The sequence below is a fragment of the Chaetodon trifascialis genome, chromosome 13 (genome assembly GCF_039877785.1).
Source record: "Chaetodon trifascialis isolate fChaTrf1 chromosome 13, fChaTrf1.hap1, whole genome shotgun sequence".
NCBI lineage: Eukaryota > Metazoa > Chordata > Actinopteri > Chaetodontiformes > Chaetodontidae > Chaetodon > Chaetodon trifascialis.
The window spans coordinates 27,392,337-27,419,836 of NC_092068.1; the positions used below are offsets into that span (position 1 = coordinate 27,392,337).

A 27,500-nucleotide genomic window follows, 5' to 3' on the forward strand; every position below is an offset into this window, starting at 1 on the left:
TTGCTGTGAGGCGCAGCAGGTTAAACTGATGACAGTTTAAAGGGTCAGTTCACCCAAAATGACATAAATCGTGTTTCCTCAGATGTTCGGTGGGCTCTTGCTGTACAGACAGTGGTTTCTCAGATGTCCAGCACAGTCCTTGTCAGTCTTTGTGAAGAGTTGTTCCTCAGTGAGCTTGTAGATGACATGTCCATTCACTTCACGCAGAAGGAGAACGCCTTCAAACCTGACCAGATAAAAGCAGAATCATCTGCGAGACGCTTCCTCAGCTGAGCTCCTGTTGACTGAGCCCGTCACATAGTTTGACGCTGGGCTGAATGAAGCTCTCTTTGGTTCCTCCTCAGCTGTGACGTGTGGACAGGCGCATGTGTTGTGTCAGCAGGTACTTTTATGTTTGGGTATTATATCACACGCTACGAGTCATAAATAGAATACTAAAGGCAATAAAGGCCAAAGGCTTAAATCTCTGACGTGTATAAGGCAAAAGTATTTCACTTTCACTTACTCCATCACTTATTGATTTCCCTCTTTCTGGCCGCCTCACCTGTATGGAAACATGGCTGCTGTAAACACATTCATACAAAAAGGTCGCAGCAGCACCTCCATAGAGCTGTGAGGAGAGTAAAATATTAATCATATTTTTCTATAATGCTGCTGTAAATAAGCGACCAGAGGGGCTCTGCGGTCCGAGGTGGAAAGAAAGAGAAGACGTGAGCTCACAGCTGGGACACGAACACGCTTTCCCTTTCTCCAATCAATGATTTATTCACATCAGGAAGTGTGTGTGTGTGTGTGTGTGTGTGTGTGTGTGTGTGTGTGTGTGTGTGTGTGTGTGTGTGTGTGTGTGTGTGTGTGTCTTCCATCTGAACCTCCTGCATGAGTTTTTTTTTTTAACCTTTTTCCATCAGAGACGGAGAAGCGTCTTTCTCACTGCAGCCAACCAGAAAGACTCTTTCGTGACTCTTCTCCCTGATTGGACAGACTGTGGTTGAGGTTTGGTAAATAACTGTTTGCATCAGGTGAGGGACGTATGCAGGTCATGGTTAAAGACATGTCCACTGACTGTAGACAGGATGTTGCATACAGCTGCTGATGCTCAGGTTAGCCAGACATGACCAATCAACACGGAGCTCTTTGTCACCATAAGGCTGAATTACAGAAGTTCACGTCTCCATAAGTTTGACTCATTGACTCGCCTCTCATCCTGTGGAGACAGTTTGACTTAACTCAGGCCGGGCTTACTATCCAGAGCTTTCAGCTGCTTGTCACACTTTTCCTCAGCAGTGTCTGTGAACAGCTGATATCTACTGATGAAGGCTGAGAGCTTGTTGAAAGTTCTGGAAAAAGCGAGTAAATTGACTTCAGGGTTATTCTGCCGGGCTGTTATTCGATGATGTTAAGCTGCTGCCCGTTGCGCCCTGCGTGGCTCTGGAGTGCGAGCGGTTAACCCTGGTGCTTCAGGGCGATCTCGGCTCAGACTCGGAGTCTGAAACAGCCGGAGGCGTGAAGTCTAACAGACAGGTATCAGGTAGGAAGGTCTTAGAAAAGATGCTGTTGGTTGTGTTATGGGAAATGTTTCTGGAGCTTGATTCATCCCAGATTAAAGTTAAAAAACATTTTGCCTCTCCGGCTTTGATTTTGCCTGTTTTCCTCATGTGTCGTGTTTTGGCGTGACCGGTTTGTCGGTGAGGTACAAGGTTTAAAGTGAACACAGGAACGTGCTAAAGGCTGCACACGGCACGCAGAGTGCGTCAGGAGTTCACTCTCTGAGCGGCATTTCAGCTTGTTTCTACATCTGAGCAGGATGAAAACATGCAGCGGTCTCAGCCAAAGCCTGAATAAACATTAACAGCATCTTCACCAGGACAGAACAGAGGGCTCGCTGCCTCCTCCCTGCACTCCCTCTCACCCCCCTCATGTCTCTTTATTAGCTTTCCCGTCCCTCTGCCTGTCTGTCTCTCCGGCTCGCCTGCAGCCGACCTCGGTGTTGTCCCGTAGGACGGCCCGGCACCCTCTAATGATATAATTATAGCGGATGAGCCAACGTGATGACTCGGGCTGATTAACTGCATCAAAACAACGCTGACCCCAAACAGGACTGAGACAAAGGTGGAAGGAGAGAGACAGAGACGCAGAAGAGACGAAAAGACGCCCTGACTATGTCCTAACAGACGGGGTGATTTCAGGGATTATGTGTGACAGACTGCATGTGTGACAGGCTGTGCAGCATCTGTGTGGGCATCAGTAGCTCGAAGGCTACAGCGGCGAGCTTGTGCTGAGAGATCCCTGCTCTGAATTCCCAGACAGGCTTGAAAATGTTGATGCGATCGTGAATTAGTAACACTCTCCCTCACTGCCGGCTGTCAGGATGCCCTTGAGCAAGACGCAGTGGCAGCAGCGGTGTGGCTCTGTGCTGTCTGAGCGGACGCACTGAGGACGCGGCCGTAAAGAACTTATCTTTTTAGTGCTAAAGTGGCCATTCAAACCCATCTGCAGTAAAAATTTGTCTCAATCACCTCAGTGTAAAACCCCAACATCCTGTGTCATCTTTGTGCTTTTCCAAGGTCTGAGCCTCGCTAAATAAAACCTGATTGATCACCTATTAATGCATCTGAAGGCAACTATGATTTACTTGTTCGTAGCAAACAAGACAGCTTCCATTTTTCTCCACTAATGGCGTCTGTCCGCACCATAACTCTTCTTGTCTCGATGTATTCAAGCTCCATTACATGTGGCATCCATTTCAAAAGCAGTCGGCGTCCACTGGGCCATTACTCGACGTGGTAGAGCTGATAAAATGAGCTGAAGGCTGCGTCGTAGCTAAGAATAGCTGCTGTCGCTGGAGAATTGTAAATAGCTGTTGGTGTATTGTAAGTGGGTCTTGAGTTGTTATTTTATTTCCGTTTTATTTACTTTATCCATCACAAACGTAATTAAAGTTATCGAGGAAAGAACGTGGAGGCAGATCAGCTGTTGGACGGTCCTGATGCTGTGAAACGGCTGTTTGCAGCATCTGAAATGAAAAGCTAATTTAGTCTGTGAATACTGACTGTGGGATGTCAGCAGAAAGACACACAGTCATACACACTCAACCCCCCCCCACCCCACCCCACCCCACCCCACGACACACACACACACACACACACACACACACACACACATACATGCTGGTCGATTTGTAAGTGATCTTCGGCTTTATTCCCACAAAGTGTGTGTTCAGGCATTAACGTGGCTGCTTCCTCTTCCTGTTTTTGTTTCCCTGCAGAGAGCAAAGAGGTGTACAAGCGACAGGTGCTGTCAATCACGTCCATCGCGCTGGCGATCAGCCTCCTGGGAACGCTCTGCATGGCCCTCTACTGCCGCAACAAGTGAGAGGACAAACACACGAAGACATGCTTGTAGACGTGAATCAGAGCATCCGTCTGTATGTTTGGCATTGATGGTTTTAGTCGTTTCACACTCTGTGGCATCATTCCTGCTGATGCTGACGACAGATCAATCAGTCAGCCATCAGTTTCAAGCAAACAGTGAAAGTTCTTCTCCAGACGGCGTCCTGCAGCCGTGTGCACACGTCCTGCGACAAAGACTGACGACTGACACTTCACGTGAAAAGTACACGTGTGTGTGAAGGTGCAGTGCCAGCAGGGGGCGATAGTGAGGCGATCAGTGTGTGGACGCAGTATAAAGAGCGAGAGTCCACCTGTGGAAAGGTTCGACACTCTGGAGACATAATGGGTCGTTTCCAGTTACTAAACAATGGAAATGATGATCAAAACCCAGAACGCCAACTGGATTTATCCTTCTAATTTATTAACCTCTGTTTAAACAATCAAACACAACGTTATGCTCTGAAATGAAGCGTTGAGTCACATGGATAGAGGCTGAACGGCACAAACATGGCTCAGGTCAGACTCTCTGAAGGTGTTTCATGCTCTCCCTCCATGGGCAGGCTTCAGGTCAGATTACGGCTGCCTGTCACAGGTTTGCGTTCAGGCCAAGGTTGGATTTGGGTTAATGTAAAAGGAAACACAAATCAATATGCAAATGAGGTGTAAACACACACACACACACACACACACAGCTGAAGGACTGTACCTCTCCAGCCGTGCACGAATGCGACATGTAGGATTTCCTCATGAATATATTGACGGCTAAATGAGCTGCAGTGACATGTAATTTCATCCCAGCCATCAGTTTTCTTGCTTTCATTTGAACCCAAAGTTCCTGCAATGATTTTCAAACTTTCCAACTTACTCTGACAACAATATTTATGGTGAATGTGCCGCGAGGCCTGAAGTAAGCAGAACGTTACAGTATTAGTGTTCAGTAATGGGCCCAGCTGGGTGTGGGCAGAGGAGACGCCCAGGGAGACGTTCTGATCATTTAGTCCAGGCCGATGGAACATTTCCAGGCGTCAAACATCTTGAACCAAATCCCAGACCTGGTGTTTGCAACAATTTCTAAATCTCATTATGTGTACACACATATTCATGGCCCATTATAACCAAAGGTCAGCTCATGTGGCTTCCTGTCCCTGTCGGCATATTTCTGCAGTGCTTATCTGGGTGCACATTAATTGGCATATGAATGGCCAGCATCCCTTCAGACTGTGAGAAGCTTGCTGAGCTTGCCTGGAGAGATCCTGTATTGTCAGTAGGATGGGTCTAATATCCGGTATGTCACAGCGGACTGTCTTTCAGGCCGTATGGATGCAGAGGAGGCTGCGATAGACTGCGCTGTAATTCCATAAGATTCCCTCTGTAATATAATGATGTGAGTGAGTGAGCAGCTGACAACAAGATAATCGGATCAAGGCGTGATGGACAGGCGCTTTCAGTGAATCCGTAATTGACTCAGGGACCTCGCTTGTTCAATGGAGAAGATGCACACAGATCGGGAGGAAGTGTTCATGCAAATCAGAGTGAGCTGAATGAAGATAAAGTCAAGGTTTCCTCACACTGAGAGAAAGAGACAGCGGAATGAAGGACAATTGATTTGTCTCATGCTGCCGTCGCGCCTCCTTAAAGGGCAACCTGCAGTGCCACTGATCACATGGTTCACCCTGTGAAGACCAGACGAAGGCGAGAAGCTGCAGGACAGACCTGGCCAGGCGTCACCGGAGAAGACACCGAGTGACTGCTGATGTCACGTAGACTAAACACTCGTTCATTAAGTTCACCTTCATCTAATTTAACTCAGACAGTTTATCTGATGTGGATGTAAACACCTTTAATTAAACCCAAAGATCATCGCATTAACCTCAGAGTCACTGTTTCACCTAAAGTCAAATAGAGATGAAGACACAAACCCAAACGCAGACTGACTCCACTCTGCATCAGACCAATTATTACGTTGCTGTTAATTAGTCGTATTATGACCAATTTCTGCTTTAATTCACTCGTTAAAAAGGTTGTATGACTGCATTAACACATAGATGGGTTAATCACTTTGATTCTATGGAAAAAACACAATAAGCAAAACATCAAAGCACAACAGTGCAAACGGAAAATTCTCTTTGGTTAAGGTGCATTCATGGTCACAGTGAACTGTGGGTAACAGGAACGCTCGTGATTACAGCTCATGATAATATGAACGTTAGCTCGGCTGGCTGCGCGCCCGTTCAGCGCCCCGACCAACACAGATACGCTGGGCTGGTCCGTTCTGAATCAAAGACCCTGTTTTAAAGAGGGGTCCCGCCGATGTCCCCGGTTCATCTGTCTGAGGACCTTTGGTGTGTCTCTCACTTCCTGTCCTCTCTTTACTGCCGTTACCAGTTAAAGGCGTGGATTCACAAAAAGACGCCATTTAAAGACACAACAGTGTGAGTGTGTGTAATTAAAGTGTGGCGACCAGTTTTTAAGCAACATGACCTGAAAGCTCTCTGCCAAACACAGAATGGTGTCAGGCATGTGGCGTCGCCCGGTTCATAATCACACACATATTTCAGTAATTAAACGCAGCCTGAGCTGTCGCTTCAAAGCCGGGTGGTTGGAGGTTGGCCGTGCTGGAGGCTACTGACATCATTCAAAGTCTGATTTGATTTTTGTGCCGCACAAAGCACTTCTATCGTGAAGAGCATAGAGAGCACGCGTCGCCTGTTACGTTCAGAAGCATCAAACAAACAAGCAGATTCTGTCAAGGCTTCAGACGACATAATGGCCGCTCATATCGAGTCAACGCTTCCCAAAAGTAGTCTGGACCAGACGTTGCAGCCTCTTCTAAGAAAATGTAATTAAAGTGCCGTGAAGGTGTAGAGCGAGCTTATTCCACGAGGCTGCATGTCAACACTTCATTACGTCGCTGTCAGTCAGCAGATAGTCAGACAGACCGAGTGACGGCTTCATCGCTCGATCTGATGACGAGCACACCTCTGGCACCACGACTCAAGGTGTGATGAAAGGTTTGGTCTCCATCTGGTCAGTGTAGGTACACTAACTTCTTTCAGATGAACTGGAAGTGATTCCACTTCCTCTAACACACCTGACCCAGTCAGGTCTGCATCCACACAGGATCAGGGTCATACTCATTAGGTTTCCCGTCAATGACTTCAGCCTTCAGCATCAATAAATATCACAAAGCAGTTAATTAAACTCGCGTGAGGAATAAACGTCCAGGCTCACGGCGTCTGGACAGGATGGTAATATATAAAGAGTCAAGGTGCTTCATATAAACAGCAATACGAGTTTGTTTTATCTTTTTTACTGCCTCTTAGAGAAGACAGAAAGAGAGAAAGCAGCTCTGTCAATAGCTCGCTTTCTTCTTCTCCTCTTCCTCAAGGGCATGAGACCGGCAGAAAGCAATTCTCCTTGACCACTGACTCATTTTTTAAAAATATGTTGGTGGATGAGTCAAAAGACAAACAGGAGACAATCCTGTGGATGTTTCCCAGCGTCCTTGATAAGAACGCCACAGGACATCGTGGATATGTAGAAGAGCAAAGTGCGATGAAGGCCCGTAGATTGAGTATTTAGACGTTGATGTGTATAATGTAGATTAGTATTAGTATGCTTGTTTTTGAGTGAATGCTAGTCTGTGGAAACTGTTGGAATGCAGCCTGTTCAGCCTGTTGACTGACAGTAAAGTGTGTGTATGTCCTGAATGTACTGTAAAATATCAGGCAGTAGCGTGTGTGTACTCATTACTTTGAAGTATTTTATGTTGGAATTAGAGCTAAAGTGTCGATGTTTGAGCCAATGTGATGCCAAAGAAAGGTGGATGTGGCTCTCAGCTGAAGGAAAGGGAGGAAGGTTAAAGGCTTTTGGCGTATTTGGTCCAGCAGATACGCCACCTGAGTGTGTTCACTAACTCAAAGCAGGTGTTACTGATGAAAACCTGCAGACTGACGCAGGATTCACAGGAAGTCAGCCGGTCGGAGCTCACGTTCGTTGTGCATCATCCCTTTTGTTCTTTCTCTTCAGGAGACGCAGAGAGAAGCTCCAGGCCCACCTGAAGGAGAGCCGCACTTTGAAAAACTACACCGCTAACTCCCATCATGCCCTGGATGCCAAGATGAGGATCCCTAACACCAACCTGCAGATGCATGAGGTGACTCCCGCTTCTTTCTCCATCCTGACTCTCGTTCCGGGCGGCGACGCCTTCCAGTGAAGGCCATTCACGCATGTACATCCACCATTCATGTGTGTAACCCGGCGTGCTCCCATCCCATTTCTTTTCAGACTGCCAGTCTTAAAAGACGGTTTGGAAGATGAAAGAGTGGGACTTGATGTTTGTCCTTTCAAAGACCACCCTGAGCTGCTGACACCAGCTTTATCACTGATCCTGTTCAGCATTCAGCGCACAGACCGTCAGCTGCCATCACACAAGCTGGAAATATTTTGATGCTTAAGTCAACAAACATTCAAACTGTAATATCTGGTAGCAGCCCCTGCAGAGATTATTACAACATAGAGCACCTCAGAGTATTAGCATCTATCATAAACTTCATCACCCCCCCGCAGTCTGCAGCTGCACAGGCATCAGTGTGCACGCTGGCGTCCGCCCGGCCGCCGGCGTCGCGCTCTCAGGTCTTTGAGTGAGCAATCGTTGGGTGGTTTGGGAGCATGGCGCTGCCTCACGACGTCATTCATCATCTTCTCAGAGCTCTGTGGCACCACGTCTCTCCCAGATGTGCGTCGTAGAGCATCTGACGTGAGAGCCTTACCTTAATTTGAATGTCAGTCAAATACACATCTTCCAACGCGGGGGGGGGGGGGGGTATAAATTATCTTTAATTGCTTTTATATGTTTATCATGTCAGTTCCATATATAATCTACCCAGTTTTGACGTGAAGCTTTATTGAATAAATTCTACGTCTCCTACAAAGGCGCGATTTAAATTTAAAATGAGGCGAAGCACATGCGCTGCATACACGCCGACTCTCTCTCCATCATAAACACATTAATATACACAAGATGGATAAATCACAGTGTGGGAGAAGCACAGATCCAGTTTGCATGAAGGAGACATAATTACGATTCACACCAGCAGTTCATGGTACAGCTGAGAGTCGCTCTCCTCATCCACGCCTTGCCCCGGCAGGTTTGCTGCTTCCGCTTAAAATCAAACCTGAAAGCAAAAGCTCAGCATTTTGCAAATGATGCGATGCTAAGCTAACTGCCGATAGCTTCGTATTTACTTAAAAGAAAGCAAATAATTTTCCCAAAATGTCGAACTGCTCCTGTAGAAATGAGGCGACTGAACAGTGCTGGGTGGTTTGGAGGCACTGCCACATGACTGGAGGCAGACTGTGTCAAAGGAAATATCCAGTATGACCAGTTTGACTCTTCCAGTGCTGCATGTCAGCGTCCCAGCACCAACGTCTAAAGACTCTTTAAAATCTTATTATAGATCAGAAATAGTCAGGCTTTTTAGCCTCATGGCTCAGCTTTCTGATGTCACTGCGACAGACTCACTCACACGATCTTTGTGAAGTCCAGTCAATCAGCTGACGCCGAGCGGAGTGCAGTTACTCGACGCCTAACGTGAATCAACAGGTCAAAGAAGTGAAAGTGTCTGAATGCAGCAGGACTGCAGAGGCCCTGTCCGCTTTAATCTGGAGCTAATAGACTTTAAAACATAAGGCTGTTCTCGCCTGAGGACGCTGAGACGCGGTTCACAAAGGGTTCACATATCTGAGCTGCAGCTCGGAGACAGAGCTAACCCAAGTTTGAAAGTAATCTGTAAAATCTAGAGTTTGCAAAGACGGCGTGTCAGGTGTGCCTCCTCCGATTACCCTCAAGCTGAGGGCTCTGCCAAGGACAAACAAAGTGGCCTCCCTAACGTACATGAGGATGGAGGGAAAGGCAGCGGTGCAGCCCTCAAATGGCTCCAGCTCTCTCAGTGTTTGGGCCGCAGAACTGGAAGCGCTGGAACCAAAGTGGAGCTGTGACTGAAGATTTCATGTCATGCTAAACTGGTGCTGCTGCCAAATGTAACAGTGACTGAGGATAAATACACATGCGAACGGATCATTTCTGTTTATCTGCCAAACGACGGACACGCAGCAGAAAACTGATCAGTTATTGATGAGGAGGAGATCAGTTTCATTACGTCTTCATCCTTTGACATTCAGCTGAGACATGCTCAGACTTTCAGCTTGGATCTGTTCAGATCTTCAAATGTTTAAGACATGACAGCCGTTGCTTTGCGCTCTCAGACCTCACATGTTTCATAATCTTTTCTCGGTGAGTCAATGGGAGGAACGTTCAGACCTGCTGCTCTTTACACTCGTCCCTTTCTTCTCTCGCTTTGGAACTTCATTCAAACTTTAAATGGGTCACTGCACTTTATCAGTTCACTCCAGCTTTGCGGTGCCTCTTTCATACTTTCTGAGAAATCACACTTTAGGTTTTCTGCTTCTTTTAGAGTTTTTCAGACTTTCTGAATGATGTGAGTTTGGGCAGTTCAAGTCAGGTTAAAGATTCTCAACAAATTATAGACACCAAAACGTCCGTTCACAGCTCCTTTAAGTCAGAACATGATGTCAAACTGTGTTTTTGATTTGGGTTCAGTCAGTCTTTGCTGTATTTGTAAGGCACATCAGTTTTCTTTATTTAAACATTATTTAGCTGTATTACAGAATGTATTCAGCTTCTTCTGCTGCAGCTCACTGAGCAAAGTTCCAGCTGATTAAAACCTTTTTTAACTCAGATTGTTTTCTTAAGCTGTTGTGCAATTATCTCATCACAGCCAAACTGATTGGACAAGAGTTTGCAGCCAGCGGAGACGTGCACAGCTGGCGTCTGATTAGACGTGTCCTCAGCAGCGTGGAGGTGTGCGGCCTCGCTCACCTGAGCATCAGTAACTTAGCGGTTAGCATCGGCGCTTCACAGCCTCCACGACAGCACGCAGACCGACGTCTGACTTTCAGCCTCTCTCTCATTGTTGAGGCAGCCTGTTCTCTGTCATCTGTTTTCTCGTCCCACAGGTGAGGATACAGAATGATTAGCATTAGCATCACAGCAGAAAGTTCGGCCCTGCAGTCCTCAAAGCTTTGTTACGTAGACTGTGATGCTACTCACGTTAGCTGTGTAAAGAGCATCATTTAACTTCAACATGATCACAATAGCTCTCTGAGCTAGCTTGCTAATTATTAGCTTGCAAACATAAGTTTTACTATTGCATATGTACACTGATTATATTTTATTTTGCATTTTAATGATTATCTCTGCTGTCAAGAATACAAACAGTACACTAGAATAGAAGGAAATAATGTAGAATTGGCCAAACTCCAGTAAAATCCCATTTTATCAGAGCATAAGAGAAAACACTTTAAACAGGTTTTTTGCTAATTGCTCTATTAGCACTAGCTCATGAATTATTGATTATTGTTTACTGCCTTTACAGAAAGTATTGTTGAGGAAAACAATAAATGTTGCTTAAAATCGTGTTTTATTTATTTCATTTCTTCAGGAGCCTGTAGGAAAATGACATGCAAATTAATTGTATTTGTTTAGTTTGTGCCTACGCACCCAGAATCACATTGATTTCTGTCTGCAGGCAATCAATTACCAAAATTTGTGAACACAGGGCAACAAGCATGGGGTCACTGGTGCTGGAGGAGCATGCACTGGCACAGCAGGCTGCTACGCTGAATTCTGCTTCTCTTTATTACATTTCTGTTGCATGTCTTCTCCACAATTCCATTTAATTTTTCTAATCTAACTTTAATAAGGAGTTTTACTTCTTTGCTGCATAAAGCTCATGCACATGCAGATAAACACCCAGTATAATCGGGTTGGTCACGACGAAGGCAGCGGAACCATCCAGCAGTGGCCTGTTATAGGAAATGAGCACTTCTGATTAGCACCGCAGGGCCGTTTATTGGAAGTATTTTATTAAGCAGTGAACTAAAGAGCCGCGCTGGCTGAGCCGCTCTTTCTCTATCAATCACTTTTACCGCCCCATCATGTATTCCACAGGTTTTCCACAGAGGCTGTCCGCCATTGCAGCATAATTGAAACTGCGCCGTCTCTACCCTGAGCCTGCTCTGCTAAGCCTAGGTCTGAGACTACGGCGTGTGTGTGCGCATGTGCGTGCGTGCGTGTGTGCGTGCGTGCGTGCGTGCGTGTGTGTTTATAATGCTGGGAAATTGTTATTGATGCCAGCATCTCTGCACAAATCATGAAAATCATCTCCTGGTTCCCTCCGGATAGTCTGTCAGTGTTAGAAAACCTCAGTGCCAGAGGCATACGGAGCGTTAGTCCGTATCTCAGAGATTAAAGCATCCATTACAGTGTGCACGCACACGCACGCGCACACACACACACACACACACACACACACACACACACACACACACACACACACACACACACACACACACACACACACACACATCCATTAATATCTGCCTTTGCACACTCCCTTTGCACCACATGTCCAGACACGGCATGAAGTCGCTGTCAAAGCAATGATTACTTTTGCCTGTTGTATCTGTGCGGCGTTTATGGAGCTGGAGAGCAGAGTGTGTGCCTGCAGCTCGCTGAGAAAACATCACATTTATACTGATGGCCTCCATAAACAGTCAGCGTCGCTGTGTGACACATGCTCACAGTTCCCGGTTTTTCCTTGAGCGGTTCTTCCAAAGCTTGAATCTGTTTCCAGACGGAAACGCAGTGTAGGCAGAGCCGTGCACGTCAGCGTGAACAGACTGGAGGCGCCGTCCCTGCTCGAGCTGGTCGGCGGAGCCCTTTATTAGCCCGGATGGATAAATACGTTAAAAACAAGGCGTGTTCTGTGTGTAACTGTATGAGGCAGCGTTAAACCAGTGAGCCTGGACAGTCCTTCAGTGTGACGAGTGGCTGACTGCTCTCTGGAAGCTCCTGCAGGAGCTTGGATGAGCCTGGTGTCAGAGCAGCAGAGTGTGGGCGGGATGAGAGAAATCATCATCAAATCAACAGGGTGCTGGTGGACCGTTTACGTCTTCATATGTGTTGGACTTGCAGTACACTCATGCTGTATGTCTGCATTGTTTGTTGTCTTAGCACTGTTGAAGGGGGAACCTGAGGCAGCAGAGAGCATGGCTTTAATCTGTTGTCTGCACTTCTACATTTCTTTTCACAAACTCTCATGACAGACTCTTTGACCTTTATATGTACAATCCCTGGACGCTTCCTTTAATGTCTCATTATCTCTGTAGCTATTTTTACTGAATAATTCACCTGTCGTGGAAGCTGCATCTCGTTACCTGAACTGATTCTTTATGAGAGGTGTGTTTTACCTGACTCACCCTCTGCGCGCTGTTGCTAATGATTCGGTCATTGAAAGGGTTGCTCTGGATGTTCAGTGGTAGAAAGTTGACTCTTTGTGTAATAATGGATTTTTTTAACATTTGAAACCACTGAAGACCTTTGTTGAAGCTCTTGGTTTGAGTCCACCTATTTATGCCTATTTGCTGCGTATTTAACTGTCATTATGTCAGATGGAGACAGTCACATGTTGCAGCGCCTCCTTCAGGATCGTTGGTTCTCTTAGATTTGTGAGGATGCCACTTTTAGAGATCGTTGCATTTGCCCCTGAAAAACCAATGAAGCCGGACTCACCTGCACATGACCTGATTCCAGCCAATGACAGGATGAGGTTTCACCTGCACATGACCTGATTCCAGCCAATGACAGGATGAGGTCTCACCTGCACATGACCTGATTCCAGCCAATGACAGGATGAGCAGCAGAGGAGGGTCGCTACAGGCTGAGCTCTTCTTTACGAGTCGTGCTTTGTGAGGGAAAATGTGAAAACTAACATGTTGAAAATTTACGGATTTACAGTTTCAAAAAGGAAGATTTTTTCTTTTTTAAATCGAGCTGTGTTGAATTAGCACATATGTTTTGAAATGTGATGTGATTTGTGGGTTTTAGCTGAAGTATTTTTTTCAGCACCGATTGAAGCTAAGACTGAAAGTGTGGTTTTATACAAAGTACAAATCAGCCTTCAAACGTCTGAGCGGGCACATAACGACGGCGCCATGTGATGCTAATGAGGCTGGTGTCCTGCAGAGGGACCTCAAAAGGGACTGCATCAGTGACAACCTTATTAGTCAGACATCAAACTCAGAACTTGGTATAAAGAAAAGACACAAACGGACTTTGGAGCAAGAAATTGCACAAAAATGGGTTTTAGCTGTTAGCTCAGCTCTTAGCTGATGTTACAGAAGTCTAGACGGAGCTGAGAGTGCTGAGGAGAGGAAACTGTCAGCGGCTGATAGATGCAAACCTCAGATAGGTTTGTGTTGTAGATAAGAAATGAAACCAGCAGCAGCCTCCTCACATCGTGAAGGCTTTGAAGGTTTAAAGCCTAAAACACCTTCCTAGTGTTGTCCTGTGTTCCTTCGAGGAGTTCACAGCAGATCTTTGCTGCCGAGCAGCTGAGTCTGCCTCGTCGACCGCATTGTGAAGTGCAGAACAAAGAGCTGTTTTGTTTCATTGCATATTTGTCTCTCCGGTGATGGAGCTGAACATGAAGAGCGTTAAAATGATAGAAGCTGGGACTTACATGATAGTGCTGATCTAGATCTCCTGTCATGATGGCAGCCAGAGGGGGAGGAGAGAGCGATGTTCAGCGTCGTTAGAGGGACGACGCATTTCTGTGGAAAATCAAGGACGTGTGATGAATCTGCTCAGAAATCTGGATCTTTTTATTCAGAGAGCAGGAGGTGGACAGAAAGCATGATCACAAAAACCTCATGTGACGCTCGGTCAAAAGTGTCGGTGTCCTGGTTTGGATTTGTGTTTGTTTCCTGTTTTATTTTGAAAGTTTTGTTTGACTTCCTGCCTTTGTGCCCTTCCCGCTCTTGTGATTGTCGATTAGCTTCACCTGTCAGCTGTTTGTTCCTCGTCGTGTAGTTATTTGGATTTTTCCTTGTTCTTGGAGTCTAACCGGCCCGCTCCCTCTCTTTGTGTCGCTGCCTGTTTTCTTTGACTGGAAGCAGCTTTTCTTTTTTAAGCTTGCTTTTTGAGTCCTGCATTTGTTGTCAGCAAGCCTAACAATGGGCTGTTTTTCTGGAATTCTCCATCTGTCCACATATTTAAATTTATCCTAATGTTTCTTCCACTGAAGATAATCACCAGCAAGCAAACATTATTCCACTGAACAGAAGCACCAGAAGTCCCACAATCGTCTTGCGGCACCTTTTGACATCCCAAACGTCCCGGTCCTGAGCAGAAAGCTGACTGTGAGGGACTAGTCGTTACTCTGTTAGTGGTGGATGCTTTGTTAAATGAATGCGGTGGAGCAGTCTTTTGTAAATGGGCCACAGCCCTCAGTGCCGTCTCTGTCTGGACCCCAGCGAAGTGCCACCTTTCATTGTTGCTTGAGGATTTGTGACACGACCAGAAGCCTTAATGCTCTTGACTTGATCAGCCTCCCTCCTCTCCACACCATTCACCTCAATATTTACCTCAATCCTTGAAAAGGCAAGAAGATGTTGAGGAAGGTGGAAAGAGCAGAAAGAGATGCAACTCGACTCTTGACGGTCAGCTCCAGAATCGAGGCATTGGGGACTCCCCACCCCGAGGCTGTCAGTGTGAGAAAGGGCTGGGGGAGTCAACACGAGACATCTGACAAGTCTCAATGTGAGCTGCTTCAGGAGGGGGACACGTCTCTGCTTTGTGCTGCATGATGTCTTTAACATGACTGGCGGTCATTTTCTGAAGGATTCCTCGTCACTGCCACAAACCTCACAGTGTTTTTGTTGTTGTTTGTTTCCGCAGTACTGCAAACGTCCGTCTCAGCCCCGCCCGGGACATGTGTGCGAGTCCAGCTTTGCACACTGCAGCATCTCCACCACGCCGTCCAGCAGCTCCAGGGGCACAGCAAAGCATCACAGGTGCCATGTTTAAATGCACACACACACACACACACACGCACACACACACACGCACACACACACAGGTGGCACGTTGTACTGCCACCGCAGAAACAGCGATAATGCAAATGACACCAACAATAGGCGACTTGAGCGTCCCCTCCAATGATCAGCCGGCGCTCAGTGAAGAGAGAAATTGAATTATCCACATTACAGTGCAGCCATAGCTAATTGCTGATTTACGGAAGAATGATAGTAATTATAATTAAAGCTCTAAACATGCTAATAAGCATATCTATAACCGTCATGAACACGGAGGAGATGCGACAGAGATAAACTGGGACGTTCATGTGTGGGACACCGAGAAGCTTTTCTCTCACAGCGCTGGTGTTGGAGCTGCCCGGGCTTTGGTGTCAGAAACACACTCCGACACACACTTCATTGCTGCTTCTGACCGAGCTACAATTCACATGTTTGCCAGCGCTGGATTGTGTGCTGGACACACACGAACAAACGCACTGGCAGAGCCGAGCCGAAGAGGAGGGAGCCCCCGCAGATCAGGGCTTACGTCAGACCACCGACTGGTATTCTGTTCCACATCCAGCCAACACGGGACGCCGTGTGAAGCACAAATAAACCAGAATGTCATCCTTTCTGACAGAAACTGACCTGGAAACAGCGCAGAGTCAATATAGTTCATGTTCCCTCATCAGCCTCATTGATTTCTGTAAATATCTGCTTATTGTGAATCTGATGCAGCAACACGTTTCACAGACTGAAAGATGTGGAACGCTCCAGAAACACCTGTTTGGACCTAACGTGTTAAACTCTGGTTTAAACCAGGTTTGCCTTTCTGTGTCTGTGAGGAGGACTCATTTGATCCGACAGGAAACTGTCTGTGGTACTGCAGGGGGCAGGAGTTAAAGGATTCACAGGAGTTAAAGGAGTTAAAGGATTCACAGGAGTTAAAGGAGTTAAAAGAGTTAAAAGAGTTAAAGGAGTTAAAAGAGTTAAAGGAGTCAAAGGAGTTAAAAGAGTTAAATAAGTTAAAGGAGTCAAAGGAGTTAAAAGAGTTAAAGGAGTCAAAGGAGTTAAAAGAGTTAAAGGAGTCAAAGGAGTTAAAGGAGTCAAAGGAGTTAAAAGAGTTAAAGGAGTTAAAGGAGTTAAAAGAGTTAAAAGAGTTAAAGGAGTTAAAAGAGTTAAAGGAGTTAAAAGAGTTAAAGGAGTCAAAGGAGTTATAAGAGTTAAATAAGTTAAAGGAGTCAAAGGAGTTAAAAGAGTTAAAGGAGTCAAAGGAGTTAAAAGAGTTAAAGGAGTTAAAAGAGTTAAAGGAGTCAAAGGAGTTAAAAGAGTTAAAGGAGTCAAAGGAGTTAAAAGAGTTAAAGGAGTCAAAGGAGTTAAAGGAGTCAAAGGAGTTAAAAGAGTTAAAGGAGTTAAAGGAGTTAAAAGAGTTAAAAGAGTTAAAGGAGTTAAAAGAGTTAAAGGAGTTAAAAGAGTTAAAAGAGTTAAAGGAGTCAAAGGAGTTATAAGAGTTAAATAAGTTAAAGGAGTCAAAGGAGTTAAAAGAGTTAAAGGAGTCAAAGGAGTTAAAAGAGTTAAAGGAGTCAAAGGAGTTAAAGGAGTCAAAGGAGTTAAAAGAGTTAAATAAATTAAAGGAGTCAAAGGAGTTAAAAGAGTTAAAGGAGTTAAAAGAGTCAAAGGAGTTAAAGGAGTCAAAGGAGTTAAAGGAGTCAAAGGAGTTAAAAGAGTCAAAGGAGTTAAAAGAGTTAAATAAATTAAAGGAGTCAAAGGAGTTAAAAGAGTTAAAGGAGTTAAAAGAGTCAAAGGAGTTAAAGGAGTCAAAGGAGTTAAAAGAGTTAAAGGAGTTAAAAGAGTCAAAGGAGTTAAAGGAGTCAAAGGAGTTAAAAGAGTTAAATAAATTAAAGGAGTCAAAGGAGTTAAAAGAGTTAAAGGAGTTAAAAGAGTCAAAGGAGTTAAAGGAGTCAAAGGAGTTAAAAGAGTTAAAGGAGTTAAAAGAGTCAAAGGAGTTAAAGGAGTCAAAGGAGTTAAAGGAGTCAAAGGAGTTAAAGGAGTCAAAGGAGTTAAAAGAGTCAAAGGAGTTAAAAGAGTTAAAGGAGTCAAAGGAGTTAAAAGAGTCAAAGGAGTTAAAAGAGTTAAATAAGTTAAAGGAGTCAAATGAGTTAAAAGAGTTAAAGGAGTTAAAAGAGTTAAATAAGTTAAAGGAGTCAAAGGAGTCAAAGGAGTTGAATGCATACATACTCTGTTTTGTCTCGGCCATCACTGCTCAAACAGTTACTCACCTGAGAGCCTCTCAGTGCACCTGGTGCTTTCTAACTCCACCTGAGCAGCTGGGGGTTAATGGGCAGGAGCTGAGAGGAGCTTTTCCTTCTACCTTCAAACCATCAGGCTCTCCTCAGTCATGGCTAAACTCCCTCTCTCTTCGTTTCCTGCTCTTCCTCTGAACAGCTGAGTTGATCACAGCGTCACTCGTCTGGCAGGCTGTCGCTCTGCCACAGATGATACTCTCAGTGATCGGGCTTAGACAGAGACAGACGCCATTGGCAGGACGGCAGTGTGCTGGGACACCACCGTCCAAAATAACCAGAAAGAAAGTGGCCCAGGCTGACTCTGAGTTTCAGGAATATCTCATTTAAATGTCTTTACTGTATACAAACAGGATACAGCCAGCACAGAGGACTGAACCAGAGGACTGAAGCGGTCCATTGTCTGACTTAGCAGGGACGGACATACTGGACCTTCGTGGAACTGGACCTTCGTCCTCACGTGGTTTATGCCGTGAAAATAAGGTTTAGGCAACAGAAGTACTCAGTTCAGGAAAGATCACGAGGTACAACAAGTGAAGTATGTTAGAAATAAGTCTACATGGACATGGACCACCGTCTCCTGAGTGGACGTCCTGTGTTTGTTTGGTGGCCAGATGTTCATACTGACTCGATTCAGGAAATTATTCTTTTAACTGCTAACTAGAGGTCTTCAATCCAAAAAAAGATGAGCTGAAAACCTTCCCAAAGCCCGTGAGAGTGAATGAACTGTAAAGAAGGAGACGTCCAGCAGTAGGACAGGACCAGGACAGTCAGGTCTGATCCAAAGGAAGCACAGGGGACACAAACAGCAGCAGCAGCAATAGATCTATCATCTTCCTCCCGAGATGATGAGGAGGCCACATGTGACCAGAGCTGCTCGTGAGTCCACTGGAGTGGAGTTCAGCTGAAGTATGATCAGTGTGTTGAGAGGCGGCCAGCTGCCAATCATCCAATCATCACATACTAATCAATAACTCCTGAATCTCTTTTTTTTACAGAACTGGCTCCTTGTCTCACATCCCGGATCAGAGAACCCGGACAGCCCATTGGTCAGCCCCACGCAGGACCCCGCCCATACCCAGGGGAAGGCTAAATCCAATAGGAGGATCCAAATATTCCGGCCCCGCCTACCAACACCTGCAGGAGGTGGAGTCGTCTGAGAGGGAGGCTGAAGCACAGAGAGGGTGAGGAGGCTGAGACCAAACCTTCCTTCACGTTCAATCCTAAAAACGTTTGAGGAGGTGTCACTCAGAGACCTTTGGCTGCTTCGTTCGCTTTCAGGAAGCCAAATCAGCCCTGGAGGTTGATCCGGGGGGCGTTCCACTCGTGTTTTAACGTGTTGATGCTTGTGTGTCCGGGCTGTGCAGACATACAGACGCTGTGTCGGGCGTACTTACAGCTGAGCGATCTGGAGCATTTTAAGGTTTAATCCTCTTCTCTCGTCGTTCTGTCTGCTGTCCTCTTTGCTGTGTCCTCCACAGGCCTGCCGCGGACAAAGCTTTGGATTTCATTTCAACAGTCGATATTTCAAAGCCAATTCTCTGATTTTTATTTCTTTTTAAAGACTGCGTTTCTTTTTTTAATCTCCTTTAACCCCCCCCCCCATCTCTTTGTTTCCCAATCTGCTGGGCAAAGATAAAAGCGAGGTCACGTTATGTTGTGGTCTGCAGCGCGGTGGCACGAGTTCAAAGGAAACGCTTTGCCTGCTTTTAAGGACGTGATACAGGCTGCACATGCACGCTCTGCTCTCTCCTCCCTCTCTGCCGTCCCTGCCCTACATTCTCCTTCTCAGCTTTTAATGCAGTGACTTAGCAGGTAGACCAACAATTAAATCCACATTCAAGTGTAGCGCCGCAGGGTTACGCTCCGCGGCGAGCCTGCGAGTGCGAATGCAAATGATGACGGTGAATGATTAGCAAGAAATGTATTCCGTGTGAGAAGAGCGTCGACCCATTTTGGGCGGGTCATGAGCCGGTGCTTTACCCACCTGGACTGGCAAGCCTCTCTTCAGTCCCGGCGGTCCGGGCTCAGGATAAAGCTCCACATGACCTACATGCATACTAATGAGAGAGACAGCAGAGACACACACACTCACACATGCAGCGAGCACAGGGTGCGCACCAGTGGCATAAGAGGAAATTCACATGTGTGTGTGTGTGCACAAGTGTGTGCGCGCGTGTGCGCGCGTGTGTGTGCGCACGTGTGTGTGTACGTGCTTGTGTGGGGGGGGGGGCAGAGCGGTGACCGCCGTGCGCTTTCACTCAGAGAGCTTCAGTTCACTTTTGTCTTAATCTTTATTGACGCAGCGGGTCTCGTGCTTCCTCTTTGCCTGAATGTCACCGTGCAGGTTGTCCTGAGGACAAGGACACTCCAGCTGCTGAAGTGTCCTTGTCCGAACAAGTGCTCTTCTTATTGGCCCCGGTGCCTCTCAGTGGCGCTCTGGTTACCTAAAGTCCACTCCCAGGTGACCGGCAGGCCGGCCGGGTTGGCCCCTGCAAATGTGATCAGCTTAAGTGTCCGCTGGGCAGCTCGGGCGTCCTCAGATCGTCCCAGGTGTCCGTTGCTTAACCCAGCTGTTTATGGGTCCTCTAGTAGCTGAAGTGTCCTCTGGTTGGCCTGAATGTCTTCCACTCATGCAAAGCGTCCTCTGGTTGGCTCAAGTGTTGTCTGGTGTCCTACGGTCAACCAAAGCGTCCCTCTGCTGGACTCAGGCTGAGGTGACCTGTGGTTGGTCCAAATTGTCCCCCGGCCAGCTCTGCTCCGCTGGGGGCCTTTTATCACTTTGGCCCCTTCCTCCAGAGCAGCTCTGCATGCCACTGCACAGAACGACCCCCCTTCTATGAACAGCATGAGACTCAGACTCAGTTTGGGACGAACAGACGAACAGGTTGTGCTCTCTCACACACACACACACACACACACACACACACACACACACACACACACACACACTCAGTTACTCATCCACCTACTCACTCGCTCATTCTCTAATGAACGATTTCACATCACGGCAGATGGACAGACAGACGACAGGATCCCTCTCCCATCGTATGGTAGTCTGGGTTGCCATGGAGACATTTGACCACGACTGCATGGAGACTGAGGGAGAGACGGAGACAGAAATAGAGAGACAGCCAGTTTGAATCCACTGTGACACAGACAGAGAGCGTTATGGTAGAAGAAGAAGAAAGCAGCAGCAGGGGAGTAGAGGGTGTGATAGAGGAGTGTGCAGATGGAATATGACAGTCAGAAACGACACTACAGAAAGGTTCCCGCTCTCCTCCACGCCGACTGTTATCTCAACAAAATGGCTGACAGGGAGACAGAATGTCCTGTGTTCTTACTACTATTTTAAGATTAAGCTGTCTCCAAAATGGCTGACGAAGAGACCGCATGGATTTCAGTTTTCTGTTTGCAGTATTTCAGCACGCCGGCTTCTCCGTCCCCGTCTTAACTACACATCCAGCCTTCATCTTCATCTTCGTCCTCAGTTCTCCTCGCAGCCTCGGCGTGTGGGGGCGTGTGCGCCTGCATGTGTGTAGAAATGCTCGTATGTTGCTCATCTGCAAACATGTTCCAGTGTTACGAGGTCCCCGCATCGCTTCACGTGGAGCTCGACTTCAGCAGCAGACACGAGATGTATTTATCTGTGGGGGGGGGGGGGGGGATTAACGAAGCTGACTGCTAACACTTGTACATGTAATGAGCTCCCGTAAAAGATAAAAGCCCCGTCACTTATCTCACCTCACTGGCGCACAGTCTCTCTGTAATACCCCTCCAGCCGCTCCACGTTGCTCCAGGGTCTATATTTGAACTCTGCTTCATAGATTTTTGCAATCTGATTGTGTTTTAACACATCAAAAGAGAGATTTGTCTGTGAATGTTATCTTGGGAATTAGCACCCTGGCATCATCCTCTCTTATCGCTCGCGGGATCCTCTGTGGACCCGCTAAGTCTCCGCTGTGGTTTTTGGTGAGGTTTTCATGTCTCGGAAAAATACTGCGGCGATAAAAGGACGGCGTGATTTCCTTTGAGTCTGAAAGAGCACCACCTCCTCCTCCCACCGCTATTTCTGCACGTCTTGATGGAGAGTGTGAGCGTGTGTGACGAGGTATTACAGAAGGAGTCGGAGTTGGATTGTGACGTGGTGTTTGCAGAGGATTATGAATTATTGCACAATGAGGCGCGGCTCTGGAACGCCTCTGGATTTAGACCCAGATAACAGTGAGGGACATGGTCAGTCTCACAAAGAGGGACAAAGACGGGATTATGTCTGGCCTCAGTCGAGCTTTTTAGACACATACACACATATATATACACACATTATATATACTGTATGCACAGGCTGTAGTCACAGGCTGGGCAGCTTATTGGCTGGTTATCACGGCAAGCTATTGGCCGTCAGTAACCACCCCTGGACGGGGGGACAAGACACCAGAGAGACCAGAGAGACCAGAGAGACCAGAGCAGTGCTTGTTGTGAGTGTGGTGCTCAGTGATGGAGGAAGCAGCTTTCTGTCCACGTCATGCATCAGCCATACTTTTTAAATGTCACGTTAACAAGAAGCCTGGTGTCTGAAACAGGGATCAGATAAAGACGGACTCTTCAGCTACATCTCTGCTTGACAGTCCAAATGTCTTTTTCTCTCTCTGTGCACATCAGCCTCAGAGCGGCAGCTTTGTCCACAGTTCTGGATCGGGATGTCCGAAGTCTGAGTTCACGCAGGAGACACAGATCGTGACCCGAACCCTGTCCACCTTCTTTTCCACCGTAACCACAATCAGGTCCCTCGTCTCTAGCCTCAGTGTCCCTCGTCTAACCACACACTGAGCGCGTCTTAATAACCGCAGTGTTTCCCTGACGTTCACCACACCACAGCTGAGCTGAAACTGAGGAATAGCAGCTTCTGTAGGTCTAAATATGTCAGTTTCTGCAGCTGAAGTTGAAAATTCACATTCCCAAACTTACTGTCAGGGTTAGAGGAGTAATCTGATTACTGCGGTCCCTGATTCCTCCCTGTAACCTGGTTCCTTCCATCATCTAACTGTTACTGATGGTGAACAATTAAGCAAGAGATGAAGAATATAGCGTTCAATTAACGAGGTTCAGCAGAAGGACGGCTAACAAGACGGGGACAGACGGGCAGGAGACACACATGGGGACAGGTTGATCATTTGATTTGAGAAACGCCCAAAACAACATGACAGCATACTGAGGACATCTGCTGAGCAACAAGTGGTCATGTGAAGACAATCATAGAGCGAGGCAGAGGAGTGAGGGCCGAGAGGAGGAAGGTGGAGGCTCAGGTACGACCGAGGGCACAGATGAAATCTTCATCATCACTGGCATCAGGTACGACTGAGGGCACAGATGAAATCTTCATCATCACTGGCATCAGCGCACTATACAATCTCTGAGCAGAGCGACTCAAAAAGGGTTTTCATGCAGGAAGACAGAGAGTCTGAAAGAGGAACACTGAGAGGACAAGAATGGATGAAAGGACACACATACACACCACACACATAACAGATACAACACACACACATCACACACACAACACACACCACACACCACACAAACAACAGACACACCACACACACACCACACACACACACTGAGCTGTCCTCGACGAGCCTCCGACTTTAAACAGCTTTCATTTTCTTAAATTGAAGGAATGAAACTGAACTCTGTCACCTCCTCACTTATATAAGAGGGTCGAGGTGTGTGTGTGTGTGTGTGTGTGTGTGTGTGTGTGTGTGCGTGCGTGCGTGCGTGCGCGCGCACGTGTGTGCGTGCGTGCGCACAGACTCACATATAAAGAGGAGAAAGAAAGACAGACCCGTCCTCCTCGCTCCCAGCATCCTCGGTCAGCCCGAGCCGTCCCTCTGTGTGTCCTGCCGGGGTCTCAGCGTGGGAGTCTCAAAGACACTTTGACTTGTCCTCTCATGAAGTGAAGACATGTTTCTCCATTCCAGTAACTTTTGCTCCTTCCTGTCCTTTGTCTCTGTCCTGTCTTTTTGTTTGTCTTTAGCTGCCGGACGCAGGGAGAGGACCGATGTGACAACCCCAGACGAGACGCCTTCCTACATATGCAAGCTCCCGCCTCCCTGGAGACGTCTCCATCGTCCTGGAGCGGCCGCGTGGAGGTGCGTCCGGACCGGTGCGCTCCGCCCGGGCACGCCAATCCCAATCCCGCCACCCGCAGCCTGCGCAGGCCCGGGCGCCGTCACAGCCGCTCCCCGCCGCCGCCGTTTCGCTCCTGCTCCATCCCCATCATCCCCTCTGTCCAGTGTCACCATGACAACGAGGTGTCTTGTATGCAAACCAGCATCAACCCACCAACCGCAGCAATGTCAGCTACCTGCGCGACCGTGACCTGCAAGGACGAGAGGGGAGAGAGGCCGGCGGGTGCCGCGCCCTCGTCTTCTTCCTGCTTGTCCGCCCTCGGCCAGCGGCAGGACGAGGTGGCGCTCCTGCTGGAGGAGGCGCAGGAGCAGCTCAGGGCGTTGGCGCTGGCTCACAGGAAGCAGGAAGACGGCGGCTCAGCGGCTGCGCTGGTGGAGGTCAGGGAAACTGTTTGCTTCCTGAACCTTCATGGAGGAAGTGCTGCAGCGCTGAGCTGTAACGGACCCACGCAGACCCAGCTGCTCAGCCCCAGCCTATCACACAGAGACCTGGGCCAGAGCAGCCAATGAAAGGACACCGTTTAGGACATTTGCTTTCCGTCTGACAGCATTTGACAGGTGCTCACACCTGTGGGACACAAATGGAAACGCTGAATTAAAAAAAATGTAATGTCATGGAAATTCTGTGCTGACGAGATGCATACAGTGTGGATACAAACAAACAAACAAACAAACAAACAAACAAACACTTTCTGAGTGGCGCCTTCACACCGACTGACCGTACGGAAAAAGAAAAAAAAATATTTACATGCATTTATTTACAAAACAAGAGAAACACTTCTACTTAGACAAAAGAAACCAAATAGTCTGTGGAGCCGCTGGTGTTTTTAATGTAAAAAGAATATATAAATATATATATAAATATATATGGATATAAATATATGGAAATCAAAAAGTGACCAAGTACAAAGCTGAAGAAACAGGAATGATGACACTCGTTCTCTTTCTTTTGTCCCCTCTCTGCTTTGTATCAACCCGTTTTATTTGAACCTCATGAACATCCCGCCGCACGCCGCGAGAATCCAAGATGGCCGACGAGGAAGGCCGTTTGAAAACCGTCTACACAGCCAAGAAGCACCGTGCAGCCGCCTGCGGCGACCAACAACTCTGAGGATTAACGACTGCAATTTACAACTCCCCGCGTGTGTGTGTGTGCGTGCACGTGCGTGCATGCGTCTGTGTGTGGGGGGGTGCGTGTGTGTGTGTGCTGAAGTGCATCGATGGAGGGAGAAGAGGGAAAAACAGGAAAGCGCTTCCTCTTCTGGTGGTGGGTGGGTTTTGGGGCGGAGGGATTGTGGAGGACAGCCGGACGCTGACCCCCTTCACTCATAATCCAGATTATTTTTGTTTTGTTACAAATGATATTTTCACACGCCTGTGCACACACACACTCACATGTGCATTATTTTCTGTTGGTTGGACGATGTGACAGAAGGACAAAGGAGGGACAGAGGACGGACAGAGGGCTCAGGATGAGCACAGGAGCTACCGTGACATGTTTGAGTTCATTTCCTTTTGGTTTTTGGTTTTTAATGAACAGTGCTGCGCTCGGGGCTGATGGGGGGGCACAGGCTGTGGGTGTGGAAACAGAAATAAATGTGTCGTTGTTGTATCTGATGAACTGGAAGCTTTGAATCTCTGTATGAAGTCACAGCCAAATGTTTCTGGTGATAAAAGTAAAAAATGGTTGAAATTCTGGTAAAGATTTTTCAAAGTAACGTTGTTTTGGTGGATCGTTTGGAGACGTTTTCAGTCCTGAGACGTCCCTGTCCAAACATGTTAACTAAGCCTTCAGCCGTCCTCAGGCGAGCTGGTCTAAACTGGCCGGAGACCAGTGGCCACAGACGTGGCTGGACGCTGAAAACAGAAGAGTGAGGTGATGTTTTCAAACGTCTGTCATCTCCACTCTCCACTCAAAATTTTCAGATGTTTCCATCCATTTAGCTTTCTTCTGAATCCTGACTCAGGCTTTAATGTCAGTGGGAAATATTGTCTCCTCCTTTCGTTCCACGTTAGAGTGAAAATGACGTGAATGAAGATGAGCTGATGAAGAATTGTCCCGCCGCGCTCGTCGTTTGTGGCTCCTCTGTTAGAAACTCGCCGGCTTCGTACGTCAACGGGACGAAAAGCGAAAGGAGGATCTGTTTTTCAGGAACGTGTGCATGTTCAGTGTCCGTCTTTGCAACTAAACTGAAAGTTTCCACTTTTTTGTTTGATTAAAAGATGATTTGATTTGATGATCGAGCCAATTGAAAACGTAATCTCTGGATGTGGGCTTCAGGCCTCCTGTGAAGGTTTCCTCTGGCCTCTGGATATTTGATGTTTCTGAAGGGAAACCCTGAAAGCGCCCTGTGAACGCAGAGCACTGCTAACAAACCGCCTTCAGACATGTGACCGTCCTCGGCGGTTCACTTCCTGTTTGTTCACGCAGGTCTGATCCAGTAACGCCACACTGAGACCTGAGAATTCACACTTTTTATCGAGTCGCTCACAGCGGCTGATCCTCGGGAACACTCGCCGCCGGCTGCCATCTTTTTTAATGAAGGCCTGAATGGCGAGGCCGAATCTGAGCCCACACACACACACACACACACACACACACACACACACACACTCACTCGCTTTTTGCTTTCTTCTGTTCTTTCATGCGTTCTTCTTTTATTTGAAGACTTAGTTCACCATACTGCCATTAATCCCCCAAAAAGCGCTTTTCTATATCAACTGTTGGACCTCAGCAGCTGTGGTTGTTTGATACTGATGGCCGTGAAATCCATAATGTCCACAGCAGAACAGACACTGCTCACTGACGGAGGTTGATGTGCTTCTGTGCACATGTGCAAAAAAATGTGAATTTGTTTGTTTGACCAACTGTAATCAGTGTATGAGCTTTTAACAGATAAAAATCTGCAAGCATTGTCTGGATTTGTTTTCTTATCTGAGATTCAGAGACGCCACGTTTCCACACCAGACGCCGCAGAGGGAAGGAGCGTGCACAGGTGTGCAGGCTGCTGCTCAGGTGTGTTCCTCTCTAACTGACAGGCCTGACCGACTGACCGAGAAAAATATTCCTTTTGACACTTCAGCACAGGGAACATCTGACAATCAGCAATGACACAGCAGAGGAGAGGAAAATGAAGTTTAACGCGAGCATCTCTGCGTTCCACTGAACATCTTTAACTACATGTGGCGGTAATTGAACATCGCTCGCTGCACGACTTCAGGTCCTGTTCGTTTAACGTTATCAGACGCAGCGCAGGTAAAGACACGAGGGCGGGAACCTCAGCCGCTTCTCTGATGACCGCTCATAGATTCAATAATAATCTGATGCTTTTCTTCATCAGAGCCAAACATTGATTCAAAATGTCAACTCAATATTTAGTATAACGAGGGGTGTGTGTGTGTGTGTGTGTGTGTGTGTGTGTGTGTGTGTGTGTGTGTGTTTGTGTGTGTGTGTGTGTGTGTGTGTGTGTGTGTGTGTGTTTGTGTGTGTGTGTGTGTGTGTGTGTGTGTGTGTGTGTGTGTTTGTGTGTGTGTGTGTGTGTGTGTGTGTGTGTGTGTTTGTGTGTGTGTGTGTGTGTGTGTGTGTGTGTGTGTGTGTTTGTGTGTGTGTGTGTGTGTGTGTGTGTGTGTGTGTTTGTGTGTGTGTGTGTGTGTGTGTGTGTGTGTGTGTTTGTGTGTGTGTGTGT

At 47.1% G+C, this 27,500-nt stretch overlaps 3 protein-coding genes across 3 annotated transcripts in view; 2 read left to right on the plus strand and 1 right to left on the minus strand.

Annotated features, from left to right (window-relative positions):
* The window catches only part of LOC139341058 (pro-neuregulin-3, membrane-bound isoform), a 289,701-nt gene extending 262,972 nt beyond the window's left edge, over nucleotides 1–26,729 (plus strand). The window contains exons 6-10 of the mRNA XM_070977329.1: nucleotides 3,266–3,368; nucleotides 7,419–7,545; nucleotides 15,211–15,326; nucleotides 18,628–18,813; nucleotides 23,661–26,729. Of these exons, the coding sequence (XP_070833430.1) occupies nucleotides 3,266–3,368; nucleotides 7,419–7,545; nucleotides 15,211–15,326; nucleotides 18,628–18,813; nucleotides 23,661–24,324 (1,196 nt within the window). The 3' untranslated portion in view covers nucleotides 24,325–26,729. The remainder of the gene's footprint in view (nucleotides 1–3,265; nucleotides 3,369–7,418; nucleotides 7,546–15,210; nucleotides 15,327–18,627; nucleotides 18,814–23,660) is intronic.
* LOC139341462 (small ribosomal subunit protein bS6-like) lies at nucleotides 15,428–16,834 on the plus strand. The gene is given in 2 exon segments (XM_070978007.1): nucleotides 15,428–15,488; nucleotides 16,149–16,834. Coding segments are annotated over 2 exon segments (747 nt in total).
* cbr1 (carbonyl reductase 1) overlaps nucleotides 20,572–27,500 on the minus strand; it is a 44,946-nt gene continuing 38,017 nt past the window's right edge. Inside the window, exon 8 of the mRNA XM_070977328.1 lies at nucleotides 20,572–20,588. The gene's annotated coding sequence lies outside the window, so the exon portion shown is untranslated. The remainder of the gene's footprint in view (nucleotides 20,589–27,500) is intronic.